The 20175-nt window shown below is 34.3% G+C and overlaps 1 protein-coding gene across 7 annotated transcripts in view; it reads left to right on the top strand.

Annotated features, from left to right (window-relative positions):
- WRN (WRN RecQ like helicase) overlaps window positions 1–18791 on the top strand; it is a 155426-nt gene extending 136635 nt beyond the window's left edge. For 4 of the 7 annotated variants that reach the window (XM_032413453.1, XM_032413451.1, XM_032413452.1 and 1 more), the window contains 5 exons: window positions 97–228; window positions 2611–2773; window positions 11267–11463; window positions 15109–15237; window positions 18018–18791. In XM_032413453.1, the coding sequence (XP_032269344.1) occupies window positions 97–228; window positions 2611–2773; window positions 11267–11463; window positions 15109–15237; window positions 18018–18137 (741 nt within the window). In that variant the 3' untranslated portion in view covers window positions 18138–18791. Of the gene's footprint in view, window positions 1–96; window positions 317–2610; window positions 2774–11266; window positions 11464–15108; window positions 15238–18017 lie in introns of those variants that run through there. The other 3 variants (XM_032413455.1, XM_032413458.1, XM_032413457.1) reach the window with 3 other exon arrangements.
- Window positions 18792–20175: the final 1384 nt, after the last annotated feature.

Here is a 20175-nt window from a genome sequence, read left to right as displayed (position 1 = left end):
TGGTTTTTTTCCCTCATGCCTACCAATCATACTGATACTTCTATCATTATATTGCTATTATTATTGGTCATTTGTGTTACATTTAAAATTTTGTAGACAGACCTCTTTTCAAGGACAACACTTCAGGAAGAACAAAGGAACAGTGTGGTGGCAAAAAATGAAGTATGCTCCCTTTCACAGTCTGTGGCCCTCACATATTATTTATTCCAAGAAAAGAAGATGTCTTTGGTAAGTGTTTTACTTCCAAGTTACAGGGGATTTTCAAATTTATCTAAACATGTGTTTTATCAGCTTTTCAAATAGTAAAGTTGTGACTTGGGATAAATTTCTTCTAATCTTGCAGTATTTTATGTTGTTTCATTTTATATTTAATCTTAGACTAACGTCATTTTCTTTTTCTGCCACGCCTGCCTTTGTCAATTAATTTAAAAGAGTGTACTTTGACCATGGTTATTTTGTAGAGGTTGTTAATCAGAGTACTGTTGAACATATTTACAGCTTAGGGATATTAGAGCAGCTGTATTTTAAGACTATTTTTTTTTTTTAACTGGGATTAATAGTTTAAAAACTATTAGCATATGTACTGATAAGAAATAATCTCCAAGGTACATTAAAGTAAAGAAAGGGAAGTCGGAGAGCAGTATGAAAAACATAAATGTGTTTTTGTATATATGCATGCTTATATATTAACATATTTTTGTGTATGTATACAAAAATGCATAGACTGTCTCTGGAAAGATGTCCAAGAAGCTGGAAATAAGTTTTTAAAAAACAGCTTGCTTTTCACTCTAGATCCTCTACTATTATTCTGTTTTTTAAACCATGCCTGATGGTCTTTGAAAAAAAATCTTAATTACTGTGAAAAATGGCCACACTTAATGTTTCTTCACTGTTCTGGCCTCAGTCCTTAAAGCTGTTGAGGTTTTTTTAATATACAAAATGAAGAGTACATCTTAGTGGAATAGGGACAGAATTAGGCTTCCAGCTAGGTTTAACTAATTTGAATTCCTATCCTCTCTGTCATTAAATTGATTTGGAAAAGGCTATATGGTCCAGTGCCTGCTTTTCCTGTTCTCTGTGTCTTTGTTCAACTAGGTTATATTATACTTCTTATTCTGGTTAAAATCCAGTATAAATAAGAAAACCAGTTTATAGCTTGTCTTCATCACTTAATGTTCTAATTAAACAGTCAGATTTCTGAAATTAAAAGTACAAAAGCCATTACAGAAGAAACCGAACAATTCCATTGTACTAGTTTTGAAATGAATTACATGATAAGTAGAAATTTTAAGTTCAGTTTCTTATTTAAATAGTAACTTACATGTATGTGTTAAGTATGCTTATAACTACATAATTTGACCATATATACATGGTATAACTGAATATAGTACTAAGAAAATTTGGTATAGCCTCCAAATTTTCTGAGTAAAGTACATTCTAATACTCAGCCATGGTATGTAGTTTCGTGTATTATATTATATATTCATGGTTAAAAATGTGGAGTGGTATATTTTCACTGATATCTTTTGCTATTATTTTTTTGTATATTATTGTGTAATATCATGGTATAATTATCTGTTCCTCCCAAGGGTCTGAGAGGGTCTGTGCCAGTTAACCACAAAATTAAACATGCCTAAGGACTAATTAATCAGGAGCAATAATACAATTAGTTCTAGGTAATTTGATGCCTGGTATCAAATAACTCTGATATTTTGTACACATGGTGCATACTGTGTAGGGGAAAAGGGTAGACAATGAAAGTAACTTAAAACCTACCTTTGAGGGCTGAAAATATTGCTTTAAATGCTCTGTTCTGTGAAAGTACAACATTCACATAAATACAGTCCAAATTCAGACTTCCAAGATATATTAAAAGAGAGTATCATGAAATAATTTAGAGCTGAGTAAACTTTCTGAGTGTTTAAAAGAATGTTTTAACTAATAAACATGTTAAATGGTTTTGGAGCTACATTTGTTTAAAAAGCTGCATAAATATGTAGCACTGTCCTAATTTTAAACAATTCATGTTAAGTTTAATGCTAAACAAGAGATGACAGCCCTTGCTAAATTGTGGTTATTATTTTATGAATAGAGCCAATGTAAAATACCCTGCTAAGGTTTTTTTTAAGAACCTTTTATAGAATACATCTGGAGCCTTACATTATCACTAAGCATTTTAGGATTTGTCTTCTTAGAAATTCACATAACTAAAGTACCATGTGTTAGTTCAATTATATGGAATATTGGATTACAATTTACTGTATTTTCAAAAGGCTGTGGCAGTTATTAGACTTACACAGAATGATTACTCTCTGCCACTAATAGGTTTTTAAAGTGAATAATTACAGAGGGATGAGGATTGAGTTCTTAGCTAAAGCTGGATGATTTTGTTTTATTCACAGTAGTAAGTATAAAAGGTAGAACCTGTGGAGATCTATAACGTGGGTAGTTTTAAAGAAATAGTAAAAATGAAAAATTTAAGTGAAGTTTCAGTGCATTGTTTATTTCTCAGTGAACACTGACTACCTGAAGGTTTTGGACATTTTATTTACATATGGTACAGTGCAAACTTTTAAGACCTCACTGGTGGTTTTGCTCCTGTTTCTCTAGATAAGTATAGCCGAGGACAGGATTATGCCTCTCACAGCAGTTGGGATGCACTTAACCCAAGCGGTGAAAGCTGGCTGCCCGCTTGATATGGAACAAGCAGGCCTGACTCCAGAGGTTCAGAAGATTATTACTGATGTTATCCGAAACCCTCCCATCAACTCAGGTGATCTGCTCTGACCCTAGTCTGCAGCCTTAAGGACTTGAGTCATTGAACCCAGAGGAAGTAAACAATCCACTAGTTTTTTCACTTTACCAGCATTAACCCCTTATGCTGTGATGGAAACTTTACTTTTGTAATGCTTTTTATATTGTTTTTGAAAAACAATCTTTCTTCCCATTATCAGAGGAAAGTCTGAGTCTGAGAAATTCTTGTTTTCCTTTTCAGCTTTAGATTAGGACTTCCACTCCCATCCCCAAACAATGGGCTTTCATCCTTTTCTAATTTCTACCTCACCTCTCGAAAAAAACACATTTTTTTTTTGCATATTCATTTCCCATAGCTTACTGATTTCTCATTTTCCCCTAAGTCTTATGGATTCCTTGTCATTGGCCTCACGTAAGTAGTCTTCCTAACCAGGACAGTCAGTGATCTCAGTAGCTGTGGTGTTGAAGGGATGGTCCTTGGTCTCTCGGCCCCCTTGTAGAAGGGCTTCCTGTTGTCACTTTGCTGCAGAACCTCAGCTGTGCTCATGTAGATTAAACCCCTTTACCTGCCCTGCAGAAAGTTTTAGATTATCTGTTTTTTACAGAATTAAGGATGAGGTACCTCGGAGGATTTTTTCCCCATAAATGTACAAAGTAGATGTGTTATATAACTCAATAAATTTTCAAGCTCTTAGGACAGAGCAGTAGACATACAAAAAGCCTTACTTCAGGAACTGCAATGCAAATACTTAAATTTTTATTAACTAAAATTCTTTCCCACTTGGGAACAACTAGGCGGTTCCCCTAGAAATTTAGAAATAAGGGAAATAAGATCAACCTCTGAAAGTACAATCAATAGTGTACTAAATTGGTCAGAACAAAAATATTAAAGTCACCTTAAAAGACAGCATTGGGCACCTGGGTGGCTCCCCAGGGAGCTGGGTCGTCCCTTAGGCGACCGACTCTTGATTTCAGCTCAGGTCATGATTTCAGGGTCGTGAGCTTGAGCCCCTAGTTGGGCTCCGCGCTCAGCACTGAGTCTGCTTGAGATTCTCTCTCTCTTTCCTTTTGCTTCCCCTGCTTGTACTCTCTCTCTAAATATATAAAGAAAATCTTTAAAAAACATATATTAAAAAAGCATTAATTCTAGGCTTCAGGAAGACTTGACTGAAGTCTAAAGAAAGAACACCTTCATCAGTTCCATTGGTCAACTGTGGAAGCACAGGAAAAAGAAAGACAGGGAAAAATCTGGGCAGTGGTCATCTAAATTATTCTCAGGGAACTAAAATTTTTTTCTTAAAACATTATTTACTTATTTATTCAAATTTCTTTCTTCCTTTTTTTCTTTCTTTCTTTTCTTCCTTTTCTGTCTTTTCTTTCTCTCTGTAATCTCTCTGCCCAATCTCTGTGTGGGGCTCAAACTCACAACTCAAGAGTCCCATGCTCTCCTAACTCAGCCAGCCAGATGCCCCCAAAATTTTTTCTTTTTATTATACCATATTAAAGTCGTACTGCTAATTATTTAAAAGAAAGAAATATGCGATTTCTAATCCTGGCCGATGAGACTTCAAGTATACTAAGGGCCTGTTGATAAGTTATGCCAAGATCTTATTTGAGGAAAATAACTAATTCTGCTTCTATATCATTTCCTCGCCTTCTGGTTACAATTTGATTTCTCATGTAGATCTGTCTATAGAGAAAGTATGCACTAGTCATGCTAATCTGGATACTTATCTATGTGATAATTGTAAATTCATAATTGTAAATCAGTGAATTGACAGTCTGTGAACATGGTTAATGTGGATCTGTTAAAGTTAAATTAGGTTTGTAAATCTGATATTATCTGGACTGTGATAAAACATCCAAGGTAACTTGGCTGTGAGTCCTCTTATGAGAAAGCTAAGCAGCTCTCCTGGTCCCATTCCAGTCTTTCTAACTCCAGCAGTCACCTAACTAGAAATTAAGGCAGAGAAGGGAAAACAGTAATTATTCTGTAGGGTTAGAATTGTGATGATATAAAACCTCTCTTTCTCCACCGCAAAGTAAAATAGTATTTTAGAGAACGTCAAACACTCAGAAGCCATATTGATTTTAATACTTGTGGTATTATTTTTTCCTTTATGTATGTGTAATCTCTCAGGACATACATAAGAAATCTATGTCTTTTGATGAGCTCTTGTATAGTAGGCAGTATTCTCTGAGTTTGCGCAGCTTTTTTCCTTTTTTTCTTTTTCCCCTATTGACTATTACTGGCTGTGTTCCTTAAATCCTGAATACTGATGGATGTGTTATCCTGGTCAGTAAGAGCAGAGGCTCTGGGAACAGCTGGTTTATTTTGATATAGGCTGTACCACTTCAAAGCTATGTGACCTTGGGCAAATTGCCCGATCTCCCCAAGCCTAAGTTTCCTTATCTCTAAAAGAGGGCAGGATAATATTGTCTTTTCTTACAGAATTGTGAGAAATAATTAGCTACTGCACAGAATGCTCTGGCACTTGTAAGTATTTTATAGTTGTTGGTGGTGGCAGTGATGGTGATTATAATGATGATGAATGAAGAAGTAGGTGGTAAGATCTTATGGCTTCTTAAAAATACCCTCTAAATATGATTATGTTTATACTCTATCCTTTTTAGTAGCTAATGAAGAAAATAAGAAGTTAATAAATAAGCATATAAGAAGGGAGATTTCAAAACTGAACTTTATAGAACCTTAGAACTTTAATAATTCAGGCTGGTTATAATTACCTTTTTTTTTCAAGTACTTAAGAATTCTTGGGCAGATATTCTTGAGTGACATAAAATAGATGTTCTAATTTCAGTTCATTATTGGCAGGAGAAAATGGTAGAGGAAGCTTTAAGATTCTGTTATTTACCCAAGTATTGAAAACATCTATTTTATTTGGCTATGGTGAAGAATGCAGGTATTGCTAAGTTGCTTTCCAAATCATATAGTTTAAAGTTATAGGATTTTAGATTTGGAAAGGAAATTGGAAATCATTAAATTTTCACTTTCCCAATCCCGCCCTGTTTCAGAGATAGGAATTTGAGGCCTAGAGAGTTGGAGATTGTTTTAATATCATGTCAAGATTAATGACTGAGCAAGTTTTTCTTTTTACTATACCATGTTAAAGTGTACTGCCAACTATTTAAAGAAAGAAATACGCAAGTTCTTTTTTGGTTTAAGGTTTTATTTATTTAGAGAGTGAGAGAGCGAAAGTGAGAGTGCGTGAGCGAGCGGGGCGGGGAGCAGCGGGGCAGGGAGCAGAGGGAGAAAGAGAATTCCAAGCAGACTCTGAGCTGATGGGGAGCCCAAGGTGGGGCTCAATCCCAGGACCCTGAGACCAGGACCTGAGCTGAAATCAAGAGTTGATCAGGCACCCTGAAATATGCAGTTTCTAATCCTGATATAGGATTTGGGTTTATAAACTGCTAATTGACGGGTAAAATAAATATACTTAATTATATTCAGTTTAACATATTTATTTGTATAGTGCCTTTAAATATTCTCTATCTAGTCTCCTCTAAATTCTGAGTTTAGCAATTTTAATTTCTGACGTTAGACAACTTTTTAAATTAAGAAATATTAAAGTCAAACTATATAAATGTAAATATAAAATTGTATATAAAATTGCACGGCCTGATTCAACAAATATCAGAGAGACAAGAGAAGCATCTGTAATCATTAGTGACTAAAACATTATTTAAAACATTTATCTTTACCATTATATACTGAATATAGCAAATAAATTTTCATTTAGAGATAAATACTAAATTGAAATTCTAAAGAAGGGAGAACACTTTTAAATATATTTATTAAACACGTAATTCATCTTTCTGTCAATATTCTGTATGTAGGTTATACATACAATATGAAAAAATATATTATTGTAGTTTAAAAAACTGAGGAAGTTAAGATTATGGAAACTATGAGCTCTAAATTTTGTTTTGTTTTGTTTTTATTTTATTTATTTTATTTTATTTTATTATATTTTATTTTATTTGACAGAGAGAGAGATAGTGAGAGCAGGAACACAAGTAGGGGGAGTGGGAGAGGGAGAAGCAGGCTCCCTGCCAAGCAGGGAGCCTGATGTGGGGCTCGATCCCAGGACCCTGGGATCATGACCTGAGCCAAAGGCAGACGCTTAACGACTGAGCCACCCAGGCGCCCCTCTAAATTTTCTTTTGATTGTACATTTATAGTGTGTAAGATAACATTTATTAATGTGAAATTTTACTTTTGAATTCTTGTTTTTCCTTGATAAAATACTATTCTCCTATTCGAGAAAACATTACTGAGTTATAAATTCTAATAAGAAATGAAGATGTACTTCATTAATGATTCAGATATGTTATTTTTATTTTTTTATTTAATTGTAGCCATATCACATAATTTGGTGTTTTAATGAACAAGTTTGATTGGCATTTAAATTTTGCAAAATTCTAAATTGAGAATTTTCTGTGTTTTGTTATGGTATAATCTCATACCTGAAAATAGAGTTATTTGTGAATTGAGAAATCATATGTATTATTTTCATGCTGTCTTATTTGCTAAGTAGGTTTTGTCCTTGTAATTTAATATCCAAAGGAATTCTATAACTTTTTAATCTTTAAGTTTATCCATGTTTATATAATTTTAACCTTTTGTGGAGTTGAAATTCTAACTATGCTCAATAATAAATTAAGCAAGTCAGGGCGCCTGGGTGGCTCAGTCATTAAGGGTCTGCCTTCGGCTCAGGTCATGATCCCAGGGTCCTGGGATCGAGCCCCGCATCGGGCTCTCTGCTCCGTGGGAAGCCTGCTTCTCCCTCTCCCACTCCCCCTGCTTGTGTTCCCTCTCTTGCTGTGTCTCTCTCTGTCAAATAAATAAATAAAATCTTAAAAAAAAAATAAATTAATTAAGCAAGGCATTTAATGAGGTGTCTGGGTAATATTTTGAATAATTTCATTCTTCCATTCTTCATGTGCATGTAACTGGAAAACTAAGGGTGGTTTCCAAGGCACCTGCCACAAAAATAGGAGTAATATGATCTCTCTTAAAGCACTGAAGGAGTGCAGCCAGTGTTCATTATTCTCCAATAGAAATTTTCAGCACTTACTTGCCTGGAAAGTTAGGACAGAATCAGATGTATCTTTAATCTAAATGCCCCTTTTTTGCATATGTATATTGTAGGATGACTTTAAGGTAAAAATATAAAGGATTTACAGAAATGTGTAAATGAATATATGGATTTTCTAATTATATCTAGAAATTATATTCAAATTATAGTACAATAACTTTGTACATTTATTAAATCATTAACAGTGGTTTAAAACCATAAGCAAATGTTATACATCATAATTTTATGAAAAGAAGACATTCTGATTTTAGAAACAGATTGTTTTGATGGAATAAAATATCTCATTTTTCCTTTCAAAATAATTCATTGAACCCATGATGCTATGATAGTTCAAGATTACTGAACTATGTTTCCAAAAAATTGGCTTGTAAAATGTACATTTACAGCGTGATGAAATTAAGGGTGTATAGTTTATTTATCCGGTATTTAAATACCCATAGAAGAAGATGAATTTAATATAATGTAGTTGTATTAGTTGGCTAGAGTACAGGAAAATTTGTATGGTTTTTCATCCAAGAAGAAATACGATATGAACCATATATGCAATTTTATTTTATTTTTAAATTAAAACAAATTCTTTTATTGAAGTATAGTTGACACACATTACATTAGTTTCAGATGTACAACATGGAGATTCAACAAGTCTATATGTTCTCCACAGTATGTAATTTTAAATTTTCTATTAGCCACATTAAAAAAGTAAAAAAAATAGGGGCACCTGGGTAGCTCAGTCGAAGCCTCCGACTCTTGGTTTCGGCTCAGGTCATGATCTCAGGGTCCTGGGATCAAGCCTTGTGTTGGCCCCACACTCAGTGTGGAGTCTGCTTAAGATTCTCTCTTTCTCTCTCCCTCTTCCTCTATCCAACTCAAGTGCCTCAGTTCACTCTCTCCCTAAATAAAAATAAATTTAAAGATCAAACAAAAAAAAGTAAAAAAAAAATTAAATTAAAAACCCAAAAATAAACAGATGTAATTAATTCTAATTATATAATTTAATTAACCCAAAATATTAAAAATGTTATCATTTCAACATATAATCAATATAGAATTATTAATGAGATATTTGTGTATTTTTTTGTGCTAAGCCTTTGAAATCAGGAATGTATTTTACATTTACAGCATATCTCAGTTCTGATGCTAAATTTTAATTGAAAATACTTGATTGGTATTTAGCTTTCATAAAATTTACAGTTGAATAAAGTAGATGAAGATACTCGATGTGTTCCAAACGTAACTTAAAATTTTTCCAATAACTGAATCAAGTATGTTTTTTTTCAAGTATCAGTTTTTAAATTTAATTTTAAGTTAATTAGGATTACTTAAATGAGTTGAGTTTCTTAGCCATACTAGCCACATTTCAGGTGCTTAGTAGCTACATGTGGTTAGTGCTCATTGTATCAGAAGCACAATTACAGAGGTAGTTTGGAATACCTATCAAAACGTAAAACGTGTTTAACCTTTGAACTAGCAATCCCACTTCTAAGAATCTAGAAATATGGAAAAAAATGTGTACTGTAATGTTCTTTGGAACATTTTATTTTCAAAGAAAAATTGAAGACAAATGAAAGGGAACTCGAAGTAAGTTTTGATAGACACATACAAAAGAAGACGCCTCAGCCATTAAGAAATTAATGAAGTAGTAAAATTAGCCAAATTTCTGTGGTATTTGGATGGCATAATGACTGAAGGACAAATAGAATTTTAGTTGGTTGATAGATATGGTAATCATATTTTTATTACATTTTATTACATTTAGAGGTAATCTTATTTTCCATGATTTTGATTGGGATCAGTTTTACATCTTAACACTTTAAAGTAGCAAAGAGTACAGGCTAAATATATACCCCCATGGTCCTAGTATCTATTAGCTGGGTAACCTTCTCTTGCTGGTGTGTTTTTTTGTTTGTTTGTTTTTGTTTTTTTAAAGATTTTATTTATTGGCACACCTGGGTGGCTGTCGGATAAGCGTCTGGCTTCGACTCAGGTCATGACCCCAGGGTCCTGGGATGGAGTCCCCATATTGGGCTCCTTGCTCAGCGGGGAGCCCGCTTCTCCCTCTGCCTGATGCTCCCCCTGCTTGTTTTCTCTGTCTGACAAATTAATAAAATAAAATCTTAAAGATTTTATTTATTTGATAGTGCATGCTAGAGAGCACAGGCAGGGGGAGAGAGAGAAGCAGGCTCCCTGGGGCTTGATCCCAGGACCCTGAGCCACCCAGACACCCACTGTTGGGTTTTTTGTTTGTTTTTTTGTTTTGTTTTGTTTTTTAATTTAACTGCAGGTTTTTTTGAAGTTCAGGAGTAGCAAGATAAGATTTTTGGAAGAAAGGAGAATATAAACCTTGAAAAATGGAATAATTGAAAGACCACCCTTTCAGGGTGGCATTTAAAAATACTTGGACTCTGACTGTTAATTTGAATTGGGTATCAGAAATGTTTGATACCAGTTTATAGCTGCTTAGTTTTATGATACTCTAGAGCATTCCAGATGAATGTGTTGTTGGCAGTGTTTGAGACATAAGTAGTGGTCTGTAGGAGATTGCTAAATAATTTGTAAAAGGTGTGAAGACACACAGTCTGAATCGGTTGTGTTGAGTTACAAAAACTAAACATTTCTTGATTGTGAAAATAAGTGATTTCTTTCCCAGAAAACTCATTTAGTTAATATGCATTTTAAATAATTGGTATGTGTTGTTATGCTACAATATCCACTGAAAGGATCTTTTTTTTATTAGCATCTTATTTACAAGTGTGATTAGCTTCTATTTTTTTTCTTTCAAGCCAGAATTGTGGGGATTTAATTTTTTTTTTTTTGATGTAGTGTTCCATGATTCATTGTTTGTATATAACACCCAGTGCTCCATGCAGAGCGTGCCCTCTTTAATACCCATCACCAGGCTAACCCATCCTCCCACCCCCCTTCCCTCTAGAACCCTCAGTTTGTTTCTCAGAGTCCATAGTCTCTCATGGTTCGTCTCCCCCTCCGATTTCCCCCACTTCATGATTAACTTCTATTTTAAGAATAAGTTCTATTAAAAAAATAATTGTAATAGATATTTGGAATTTGAAGCATAATTCCTTTAGAAACAATTCTGTGAAGGGTGGTTTTGGTTCTCAGGGCACCTCACAAAAAGCAGTTTGAAACATCATTTATGCAGAGTCAATGGCATTGACCTGACTTTAAGTCTTGGAGGCAAGGGCTGCAGGTGGTGAGGGGTGAGGGGAGAACATGCTTTTTACTTCATTTGTAGGGCTGTAGGTATTTGAAAAAGGAACATTTTCTTCGGACACCTTCCTCCTTCCTTTCTAAAAATATTTCACTATTCCCAGCTCATAGGTTTTCTAACACGTTCTGTGTAATTTATTTTTAACTCTTATTTTTTTCATCCTTTACAGATATAAGTAAAATTAAACTAATTAGAAAGCTGGTTCCTGAAAACATTGACACCTACCTTATCCACATGATGATTGAGATCCTGGAAAAAGACTGTGGCAACAGACTCTTAGACCAGCTTTCATGTGCTTCCAACAGAAAGAGATATTTCCCCAACTCTCAAGAGAGCTGTTCAAGTTCTAAGAGAAGCAGGGAAGAAGTAGGTGCTAATACCAAGGTGTTAATTATATGTAGAATTTTCATACATTGTCGGTTGGTTCAATTTGCATATTCTAACACTAAAATGCTGTATTTTTTAAACTTATAAATTCTGATATAAAGTTACTTTTTAAAATCTGTGCTCTATTTCCTTTGTTTTTCATAAATCTTATCTGAGAAAAGTGATTTTTTTAAACAACAGAAAAAGGGAGGGGCGCCTGGGTGGCTCAGTCGTTAAGCGTCTGCCTTCGGCTCAGGTCATGATCCCAGGATCCTGGGATCGAGCCCCACATCGGGCTCCCTGCTCCACGGGGGGCCTGCTTCTCCCTCTCCCACTCCCCCTGCTTGTGTTCCCTCTCTCGCTGTGTCTCTCTCTCAAACAAATAAATAAAATCTTAAAAAAAAAATAAAATAAAATAAACAACAGAAAAAGGGAAATGTAGCCCATCTATTTAGCTTTTTGTATGGAATGTCAGCTTAAATTTTACCTCTACCTCATACTGATTATATATATAACCTGGAAATTCTTTTTATTTCATAGACATAGTTAATATTAGCTTTGAGCATATGGCAATTTATGTAGTTTATAAAAATGAAAATGAATTCCATTATAAATACCCCCAAAACTAGTTTGTCTAACATTCTGTCATTCATCATGCTCTGTTCCTGTCATACTGAATCTCTTAGGTACAAGGATAATTGTTGCTAATTGTCCTGAGTATATACCATATATATTTCTGAGAAAGACCATGAATTTAATATTATTTAGTATTATTTTAGTTTTATTAATATTAAATGCTTTGGAAATTATTGCTCTGTATGTTGTATGAGATAACTATTCTTTGAAAATGATTCTATTAAATGATTGTATAAATTTGAAAATTTAACCTTCAGTATCTTCCAGGTCTAAAATTGTATGACTCCATGATAAAAGTTGTAAAAACTAATAATTAACTAAAAAATTATTTTAATTTCTAGATCATGAATTGAGCATGGTAGTAGGTGTTTGCTAGTATTTATATATTAGTGCATTAGGGATTCCATTCCAGTTCTAAGGTAGTCTTTATAGGATTTCCAGGAGTTAAACCCATTTTCTCAATAGCTTAAAAATAAGAGGAACTGATCTTTTTAAATTCTGTACTTCAGTTAGGTTTGTATATAGACATGTCCTAGATAACCTAATGAAATTTGATTAATTGGAATTCTTTACATTATTTAGACAATTGAAGTAGCTGTGAGAAGGATATTAAAGAAAATATATGTTGGGTGGTTGTAGTGAAATTTGGCTTCTATTCTCAGCCTTTTATTTCTGAAATCTGTACCAGGTGCCTAAAACCTTGTTTTTTTTTTACCAACTTCTACCTATCACTAAAGGAAAAAGTGAAACTTGTTATTTTTTTCTGATTATTGATGCACATTTATATGAAATGTTATTTTAATCACATATTAGCATTTGGCTTTTCCCTTTATTAAAATAACATCAAATGCTGACAACAGAGTGGAGAGATTTTCTTGGGTGGGTGGGTGGGTAGAAGTCATGCTGAGCCCACTGGATTTAGCACCTCCCCCCCACCATTTAGGGCAACAAGGATATTGGGGCTAGGAAGTAGATTAAGAGATGAGTGAACCAGCCAAAGTATTTTTCTTTCATCTGCCTCCCAAGTATAGAAAGCTGCTTTGAATACTGTGGAGTCTGTTGGAGGGCTGGTTTCAGATCTTTCCTGTTAACATTCATTTTCTCTCCTGACCTGGATTGTATCTCTTAGTCTGTTTCACTGGATGAATATGAGGCTTCTGATAAAGAATAACATCAAAACAAATTCTTTGTATTTGTTGATGCATTGTTAGTTTTACATCTGTTGTGATTGCTATTAAGATAGAAACTCAATCATGCCTATGTTTAATGAAGAAAAATTCTGTCTTGATATTGGTAGTTTTGATTCAAAATATGCAGGTACACAGTAGGTTCTTTAAGTACATAATTTTTTTTAAAATTTCTGGAAAGTCTTCTTAAATTTTACTTTTTAGTATTTGTCCCATTGCTTTATATTTCTTCTTCAGGGACTTCTACTATCTTTATGTTGGATCTTCTTTGCCTAGCTGCAATATTTGTCACTTTCCATGAATTCTTTCTAGTTTTCCATTTCTCTTTAATTTAAAATTTTCTTCTTCATCTTCTTCTTTTTCACCTCTTATTTCTCTGGACAGAATCTGTTATGTTTATTGCTGTGTTCCTCATAGTTTAGTATTCACTTCTATACATTTTTCCTTTTGCTTCTAATTCTTTTTGTTTTTTTTTTTAAGATTTTATTTATTTATTTGACAGAGAAAAACACAGCAAGAGAGGGAATACAAGCAGGGGGAGTGGGAGAAGGAGAAGCAGGCCCCCCGCGGAGCAGGGAGCCCGATGTGGGGCTCGATCCCAGGACCCTGGGATCATGACCTGAGCCTAAGGCAGACGCTTAATGACTGAGCCACCCAGGCGCCCCCTTTTGCTTCTAATTCTTAGCTGAACTTTTCTCCTCCATTTTGAATTTTTCTGATACTGATTTGTGATGTTCTTTCATGTTTTGAATAATTTTCTTAATATTTTTCAACTCACTTTAAGAGGTTACAGTTTTATTCTATACCTTAGCAAGTCTTCTCGTGTCACATTTGACCTTAATACTTTCCTGTTGTTCATTTCCATGAGAAATTAGTTTTCCTGCACTTTCAAAAGAAAGCATGTTTCAAGGTAGTTTTTCCCAAGTTCACAGAATTCTCTCTTCTCGTATTTTGTATAATTGTTCAAAATATGGAAACTTAGTTTATGAGATATACTCCTCTGCCACTCTTCCCTTTGTCTCTATTTTACTTGAACTGCTTGATTTGATTTCACCCCAGCAGTTCTCCCAGAAGGCAGCGTTATAGCTGGTCAGGAGTGTTCACGGACGGGGACCAGTTGCGTTAGCCATTGAAGACACCGTTCCTTATAAGTCATTTGCTATTGGGTTGGGCAGAAGCCCTCCCATTTTCAAATGCTGTTTTCACATTAGTCTACCATGGTTTCTGATGTCTACCTGTGGGCTACTTTGGGGTTCTTCTGTTCTCAGGTACCTCACTGCTTGCTTCTGCTTTCTCTTGTACGTAAGTGGTACTCTGCAGGTCTTATGGCTGTTGGTGATTTAGCCTCACATGCTCAGAGTTTGGATTTCCTTGGGATACCTTTAAACTTAGTTTCATTGTAAAGGTAGATTATGCGTTTTGGGTTTTCCTGTCAATTCTGTTTTAATGGCGGGCTTCAGAGAGATTAAAAAACTATGCTGCTGCTTCCACCATCATCCCCGAACCCTCTCCCCCAAATTACTTTTTTCCTCCTTATTTTTCTTCACTGCCTAAGAGAGAATGTATGTGATATTTCCTGTCCTGCCACTAAGTTTCATTATAAATTAAAATGTACGATATTATTTACAAACTGTTTTGAGATACTCAGAAAAAAATGCCTTATGAATAATATTATTATAATTATTATTGTTAAAATTCAGTACATCCGAACAATTAGAATTTTCTTAAGCTTTGCTTCTTTAGGCATAGTTTTTGTTTTGTGTTGTTCTCTAAGAGAATAGTGCATGCTCTAACTATTTCGTGTTCTATAACAATGTTAAAGGTTGATGGAAAACATCCTTGTGATTTTTCACCAAAAGATGAAAGTCATAGAAATTCCCTAAGACTAACTTCTTGGAATCAGCCAACCAGCGATTCAGAAACAGATTTATTTACAGATTCTCATTTAAAGGTAAAATTAAATTAATAAAGTAGTTTTCATGATAGCTACATCCAACTTGATAATTACTATTTTTAGATTTGTCTTAGTTTAGATGAAATTAAATGTGAATATAACATACATATTTCTCTATTTACTTACATATGTATGCTCACATATACTCAACAAATGAGTTAATGTTTTGTATTCTCAACTTAATGATAATATTTGTTAATAGAATTTGGAGTATCAAAAAGATAAATACCGCCTGAAAATTTTATTATGATTGCTGGGAATTTTAGTTGTCTGCTGATGAAGGAAGTTGTCACTGAAAGGCACTGTTTCTGTTAGGTGACTCAGTTCTCATAAAGTCTCTCCAAATACCTATTGTTGAGACTCAAAAGATACATTCAGTGTAAGTAACCATTTTCCCTCTTTCTCAATGAAACAAGATCATTATTATAATAGTATGGTAAATGATGAAGATCATATTCTGTAGAAATATTATAGAAGATAAAACATTTTAAATGATGTTAGCTACTAATTAATGAATGCCAAGAATAAATCAGAATGTGTTTTGATAGTTTGCAAATATTCTCATTTGTCTCTCCAGGTAATCTAGTGATGTGATGTACTGTTATTCTCATTTTCTGTGTGAAGAAACTGAGGCTGAAATAACATTCATAAGGCCATACATTTGGCAAGTGACTCAATTAGGACTCGAACCTAGTTCTGCCTTGTTTGGCAGTCCCTATTTATTCCATGGTATTCAGCTACAAGACTTAGGGTTTTTTCCTCTGCTCTGTTCCTGTTCAGATATCATGCTCTGTTTTGCTTTTTGATTTTGTTATCATCTTAACTGATTTTCTTCCTCCAAATGCACATAGGCGTTCAAACCCTAATTGCAAGCAACTGTAGGCTGCAGGGGATTGTGATAATAAGATCTTATGGGAGGAATAAATATTTCTGGACCAATTTTATCTCTGCCCAAATGCCTTTTGTCTGTGCCATTTTATATCGCCAGTATTTATTTCTGAGTCAAATATCGTGTCATACAGTATATATAAATCTAATTTGTTCTCCTGGACTTCTCTTCCCTGTGAGGAAATTTGCTATCCTTAGCCTATTTTTTCTTTAGCTTTCGCTAAAGTGTGAATAGCTCTTTCTTCTTCATTGGATTTCTTTAATTAAGCCGAAATAGCTAGTAGTTTTTTTTTTTACCTTTTCTTTTTTTTTTTTTTTTTTTTTTTTTTTTTAAAGGTTTTATTTATTTATCTGAGAGAGAGAATGGGAGACAGAGAGCATGAGAGGGGGAGGGTCAGAGGGAGAAGCAGACTCCCCGCTGAGCGGGGAGCCCGATGCGGGACTTGATCCCGGGTCTCCAGGATCATGACCTGAGCCGAAGGCAGTCGCTTAACCAACTGAGCCACCCAGGCGCCCCTTTTTTACCTTTTCTAAATACAAGGTTTCACAGTTTTCTGCTAAGGATCTTTTGCTTTTTTCCCCACTCTTAAATCTTTTGAAACCATTTTTAAACATAGAAAACATAATAAAACATGGCAAGTAATTGATGAACTATATATAGAGTTTTTGTTCTTGAAATTGAATAAATAATGCCTTTTACCTTAAGCTAATAGACCTATTATAACTTAGATTGAGGTCACCTTATCATAAAGTCCTTCAGATAGTTCCAGTAACTAACTCGGCTGGATTCCAAGGTGTATTTGCATTAGAATGATTTGTCTGTTATGTTAGTTTGAGCCTCTGTGGTCAAACTGAGATAAGACTAATTAATACCATTTTATGCTTACGGAACATAACTCAAAATTGTTTTATTTTTTTCAAGTGCAGATCATATAATACACAACCACTGCCTTTGGGTTCTTAACATTTTTTTTTCAGGGACTTTTAGGGTTCTGAGGCTTCGTTTGGTGCATGTAAGTCCCCTAAAATTGTGCAAAGTATTATGTATGTGTATATTTAGAAGTGGATCTCCAGTTTTTAGCAGATTCTCAAAAGAGTCTTTGAGACAAAAAACAGAATTTTTTTCGTTTATTCATGAACATTTTTTGAGTATCTGTTCCGTCCCAGCACCTCTGCAAGGCACTGATAGTGTTTGGACCACTTGCTAGTCAGTCAGCCATCGGAGACACAGAAGTACATGCTTTTTCAAATACCTCTATGATTCTGTGTGTGTGTGTGTGTGTGTGTGTGTGCATGTGTGTGCACCGAAGCAGATGCCTTCCTCAGAACATTAAATTAACCATTTTGGTCAACCCCAACCAAATACACATGAGATATAAATCTGAAATAACATCCAGTTCTTCCCTTCTCAAATGAGTGTGTACACTTGAGTGCCTGAGAACAGATAACAAGATGGCAGGTAATGGCCTAAAGAAACGATACAGCGGGTGCCTGGGTGGCTCAGTTGGTTAAGCGACTGCCTTCGGCTCAGGTCATGATCCTGGAGTCCTGGGATCGAGTCCCGCATCGGGCTCCCTGCTCTGCAGGGAGCCTGCTTCTCCCTCTGACCCTCCCCCCTCTCATGTGCTCTCTCTCTCTCTCATTCTCTCTGTCTCAAATAAATAAATAAAAAATCTTTAAAAAAAAAAAAAAGAAAGAAACGATACAGCGATTTTTGTCTCTCTTTTATGTACTTTTTGATCCAGAAATAAATTCTGTGGCTCGCACTCTTTTGTTTTATTCAGCAAGGGAAGGGTGGTGGGTGTGTATACAGTAACCTGTGTTACTTTTTACAGCTGACATACATTTTCAACATTACAAATACTTCTTTTTCTGTTTCTTTCCTACAGCCTCCGTCTGTAACCTCAAAGAGAAAATTACCTGAGTGGTTTGCCAAAGACAATGAGACTTTAGCTGACACCAGCAAGAAATCAATGGCCAAACCAAAAAAGAAAGGTCTTTTTAGTTAACCTGGCAATTGCCAGAGGAATTGTGTGTGTCTTGCTCTATCATAAGAGGGGAACTGTGTTTCATTTTTGAAAATAGTGGCGACCGATACTTCAGTTTACAAAGTGTTCTAATCTCAAAAGTAAAACTAACCCATTTGTTCAACAGCTGTAAAACAGCCGTGTGCAGTTTATTAAAGTTGAGTCTTCTGAGAGCCTGCGTGAGTACATCATAGAATAGAATAATAAATTGGTCGCCTTTAAGATTGCTTTAAGAAACTGTTACTGCTCTCTTTTCTAATCTCTTTACTTATTTCAACAGTATGTTTGGAAAATTTAAGGGGTGCTGATTTGATATAAATAACGGACTGGTGGTAGTTGTATGATGATTACGAGTGTGACAGAAAATCTTCATATATTACCAGAATTCTTTCTTGTGAATGAAGGAAGCATAGTTATTTTTACATATTGTCCTTACTATCCTTACAAGAAACTCTTACGCACATTGATAAATGGTATTAGTGGACCAGACCATTGAAAATAAAACATTCTGGGTTCCGTGCAAGTAGGGAAAAATAATATAACAAAGGAGACCAACTTGACTAGGCAACTATGTACTTTGTATTTTGTATGCTATTTCTGTTATTTTGCAAATACTAAATTCCTTCATACTGGACATTACAAAGATATATATATATATATATATATATATATATATATATATATAATATAAATAAATAAATAAATATATATTTTTACTTTTATTTACTTAATTACCTTGAGGGCTTTTAGTTTTTGAGGATGTTGGGATTTGTTTCCAGTACCTCTTTATGTAGCACATAATAGACTTCTCTACTGAAGCCCGTACTCTGACACTGAGTTTGGTAAACCATACTTAATATCACTTTAACCAGTTCACCATATGGCCTTTAACTGACATTTTTGTAACTAAAAATAACTGTTAATAAAGAAGAAATATTGTAGAAGAACTAGAAAATCTGGAGAGATGAAAAAAAGAAAATAAAAATCACCAGTAGTTCTATCAACAGATAATCAGTTAACCCCTTCTGTGTAGCCTGCTAAGCCTCTGTGTTCACTGCTTCTCTTAGTGTGATACATGAATAATGCATGAATGTATTTTCTTTGTAAAACATTTAAGTTAAAACACAAAAGTTCCTTGTATTCCAGTTTTCCTACATCTCTTTACCATTCCCTTTCCAGAAGATAGCTCCTTTTAAATATGTGACTTATAGTTCTCTAATCATTCCTTATGCATTTACATGCTTTTGCATATATATCTAAACATACATTCCTATTTTTTAAAGTGAATTAGATCATGCTATATGCAATTTTCTGCAACAAACTCTTTTCACTTAATATGTCATGAAGAACTTTCCATGTCAGTATATATTGGTCAGTCTCATTGTTTTTTATAGCTACCTACCATTCTATATGGTGAATATACTATATTTTATATAATCACTTTTCTGTTGGTCATTTTTGTTTTTTTGTTTTTTCTATTTTAGATTTTTTCTAGAAGTAGAATTAGAGACTCATTTATATTTCACTTGAATGTATTACGAACATTTTTTTTCCATGTCATTAAATTGTTTTCCACAGAATGTTTTTTGGTGGCTTTATATAGTACAGTGATTCTCAAAGTGTGGTCTGCAGACTTTTAGGAGTTTTTGAGACTCCTTCAGGGAGTTTGCAAAGGCAAAACTATTTTCATAATACCAAGATATTATTTGCCTTTTGTCCTATGTTATTTGCATTGAGGGTGCAAAGCAGTCGTGGGTAAAACCACTGGTACTTAAGTGCAAATCAAGGCAATGACGCCAAATTATTGATTTTATTAATTCTCAGTCTTTAAACACACATCTTTCAATCTATGTGATGGAATGGCAAGTATGTATAAAACGCTTCTGCTCTGTACCAAAGTATGATGGTTGTCTCCAGGAAAGGCTCTTGTTTGATTGTTTGAATTATGAATTGAATTAGTTCTTTTTCCATGGAATACCATTTTTTACTGAAAAGAATGATAGAAAACCATGATTGGTTG

Source organism: Phoca vitulina, unplaced genomic scaffold (genome assembly GCF_004348235.1).
Source record: "Phoca vitulina isolate PV1807 unplaced genomic scaffold, GSC_HSeal_1.0 scaffold15, whole genome shotgun sequence".
In the NCBI taxonomy this organism is placed as follows: domain Eukaryota; kingdom Metazoa; phylum Chordata; class Mammalia; order Carnivora; family Phocidae; genus Phoca; species Phoca vitulina.
This window is presented reverse-complemented; position numbering and strand designations above follow the sequence as displayed.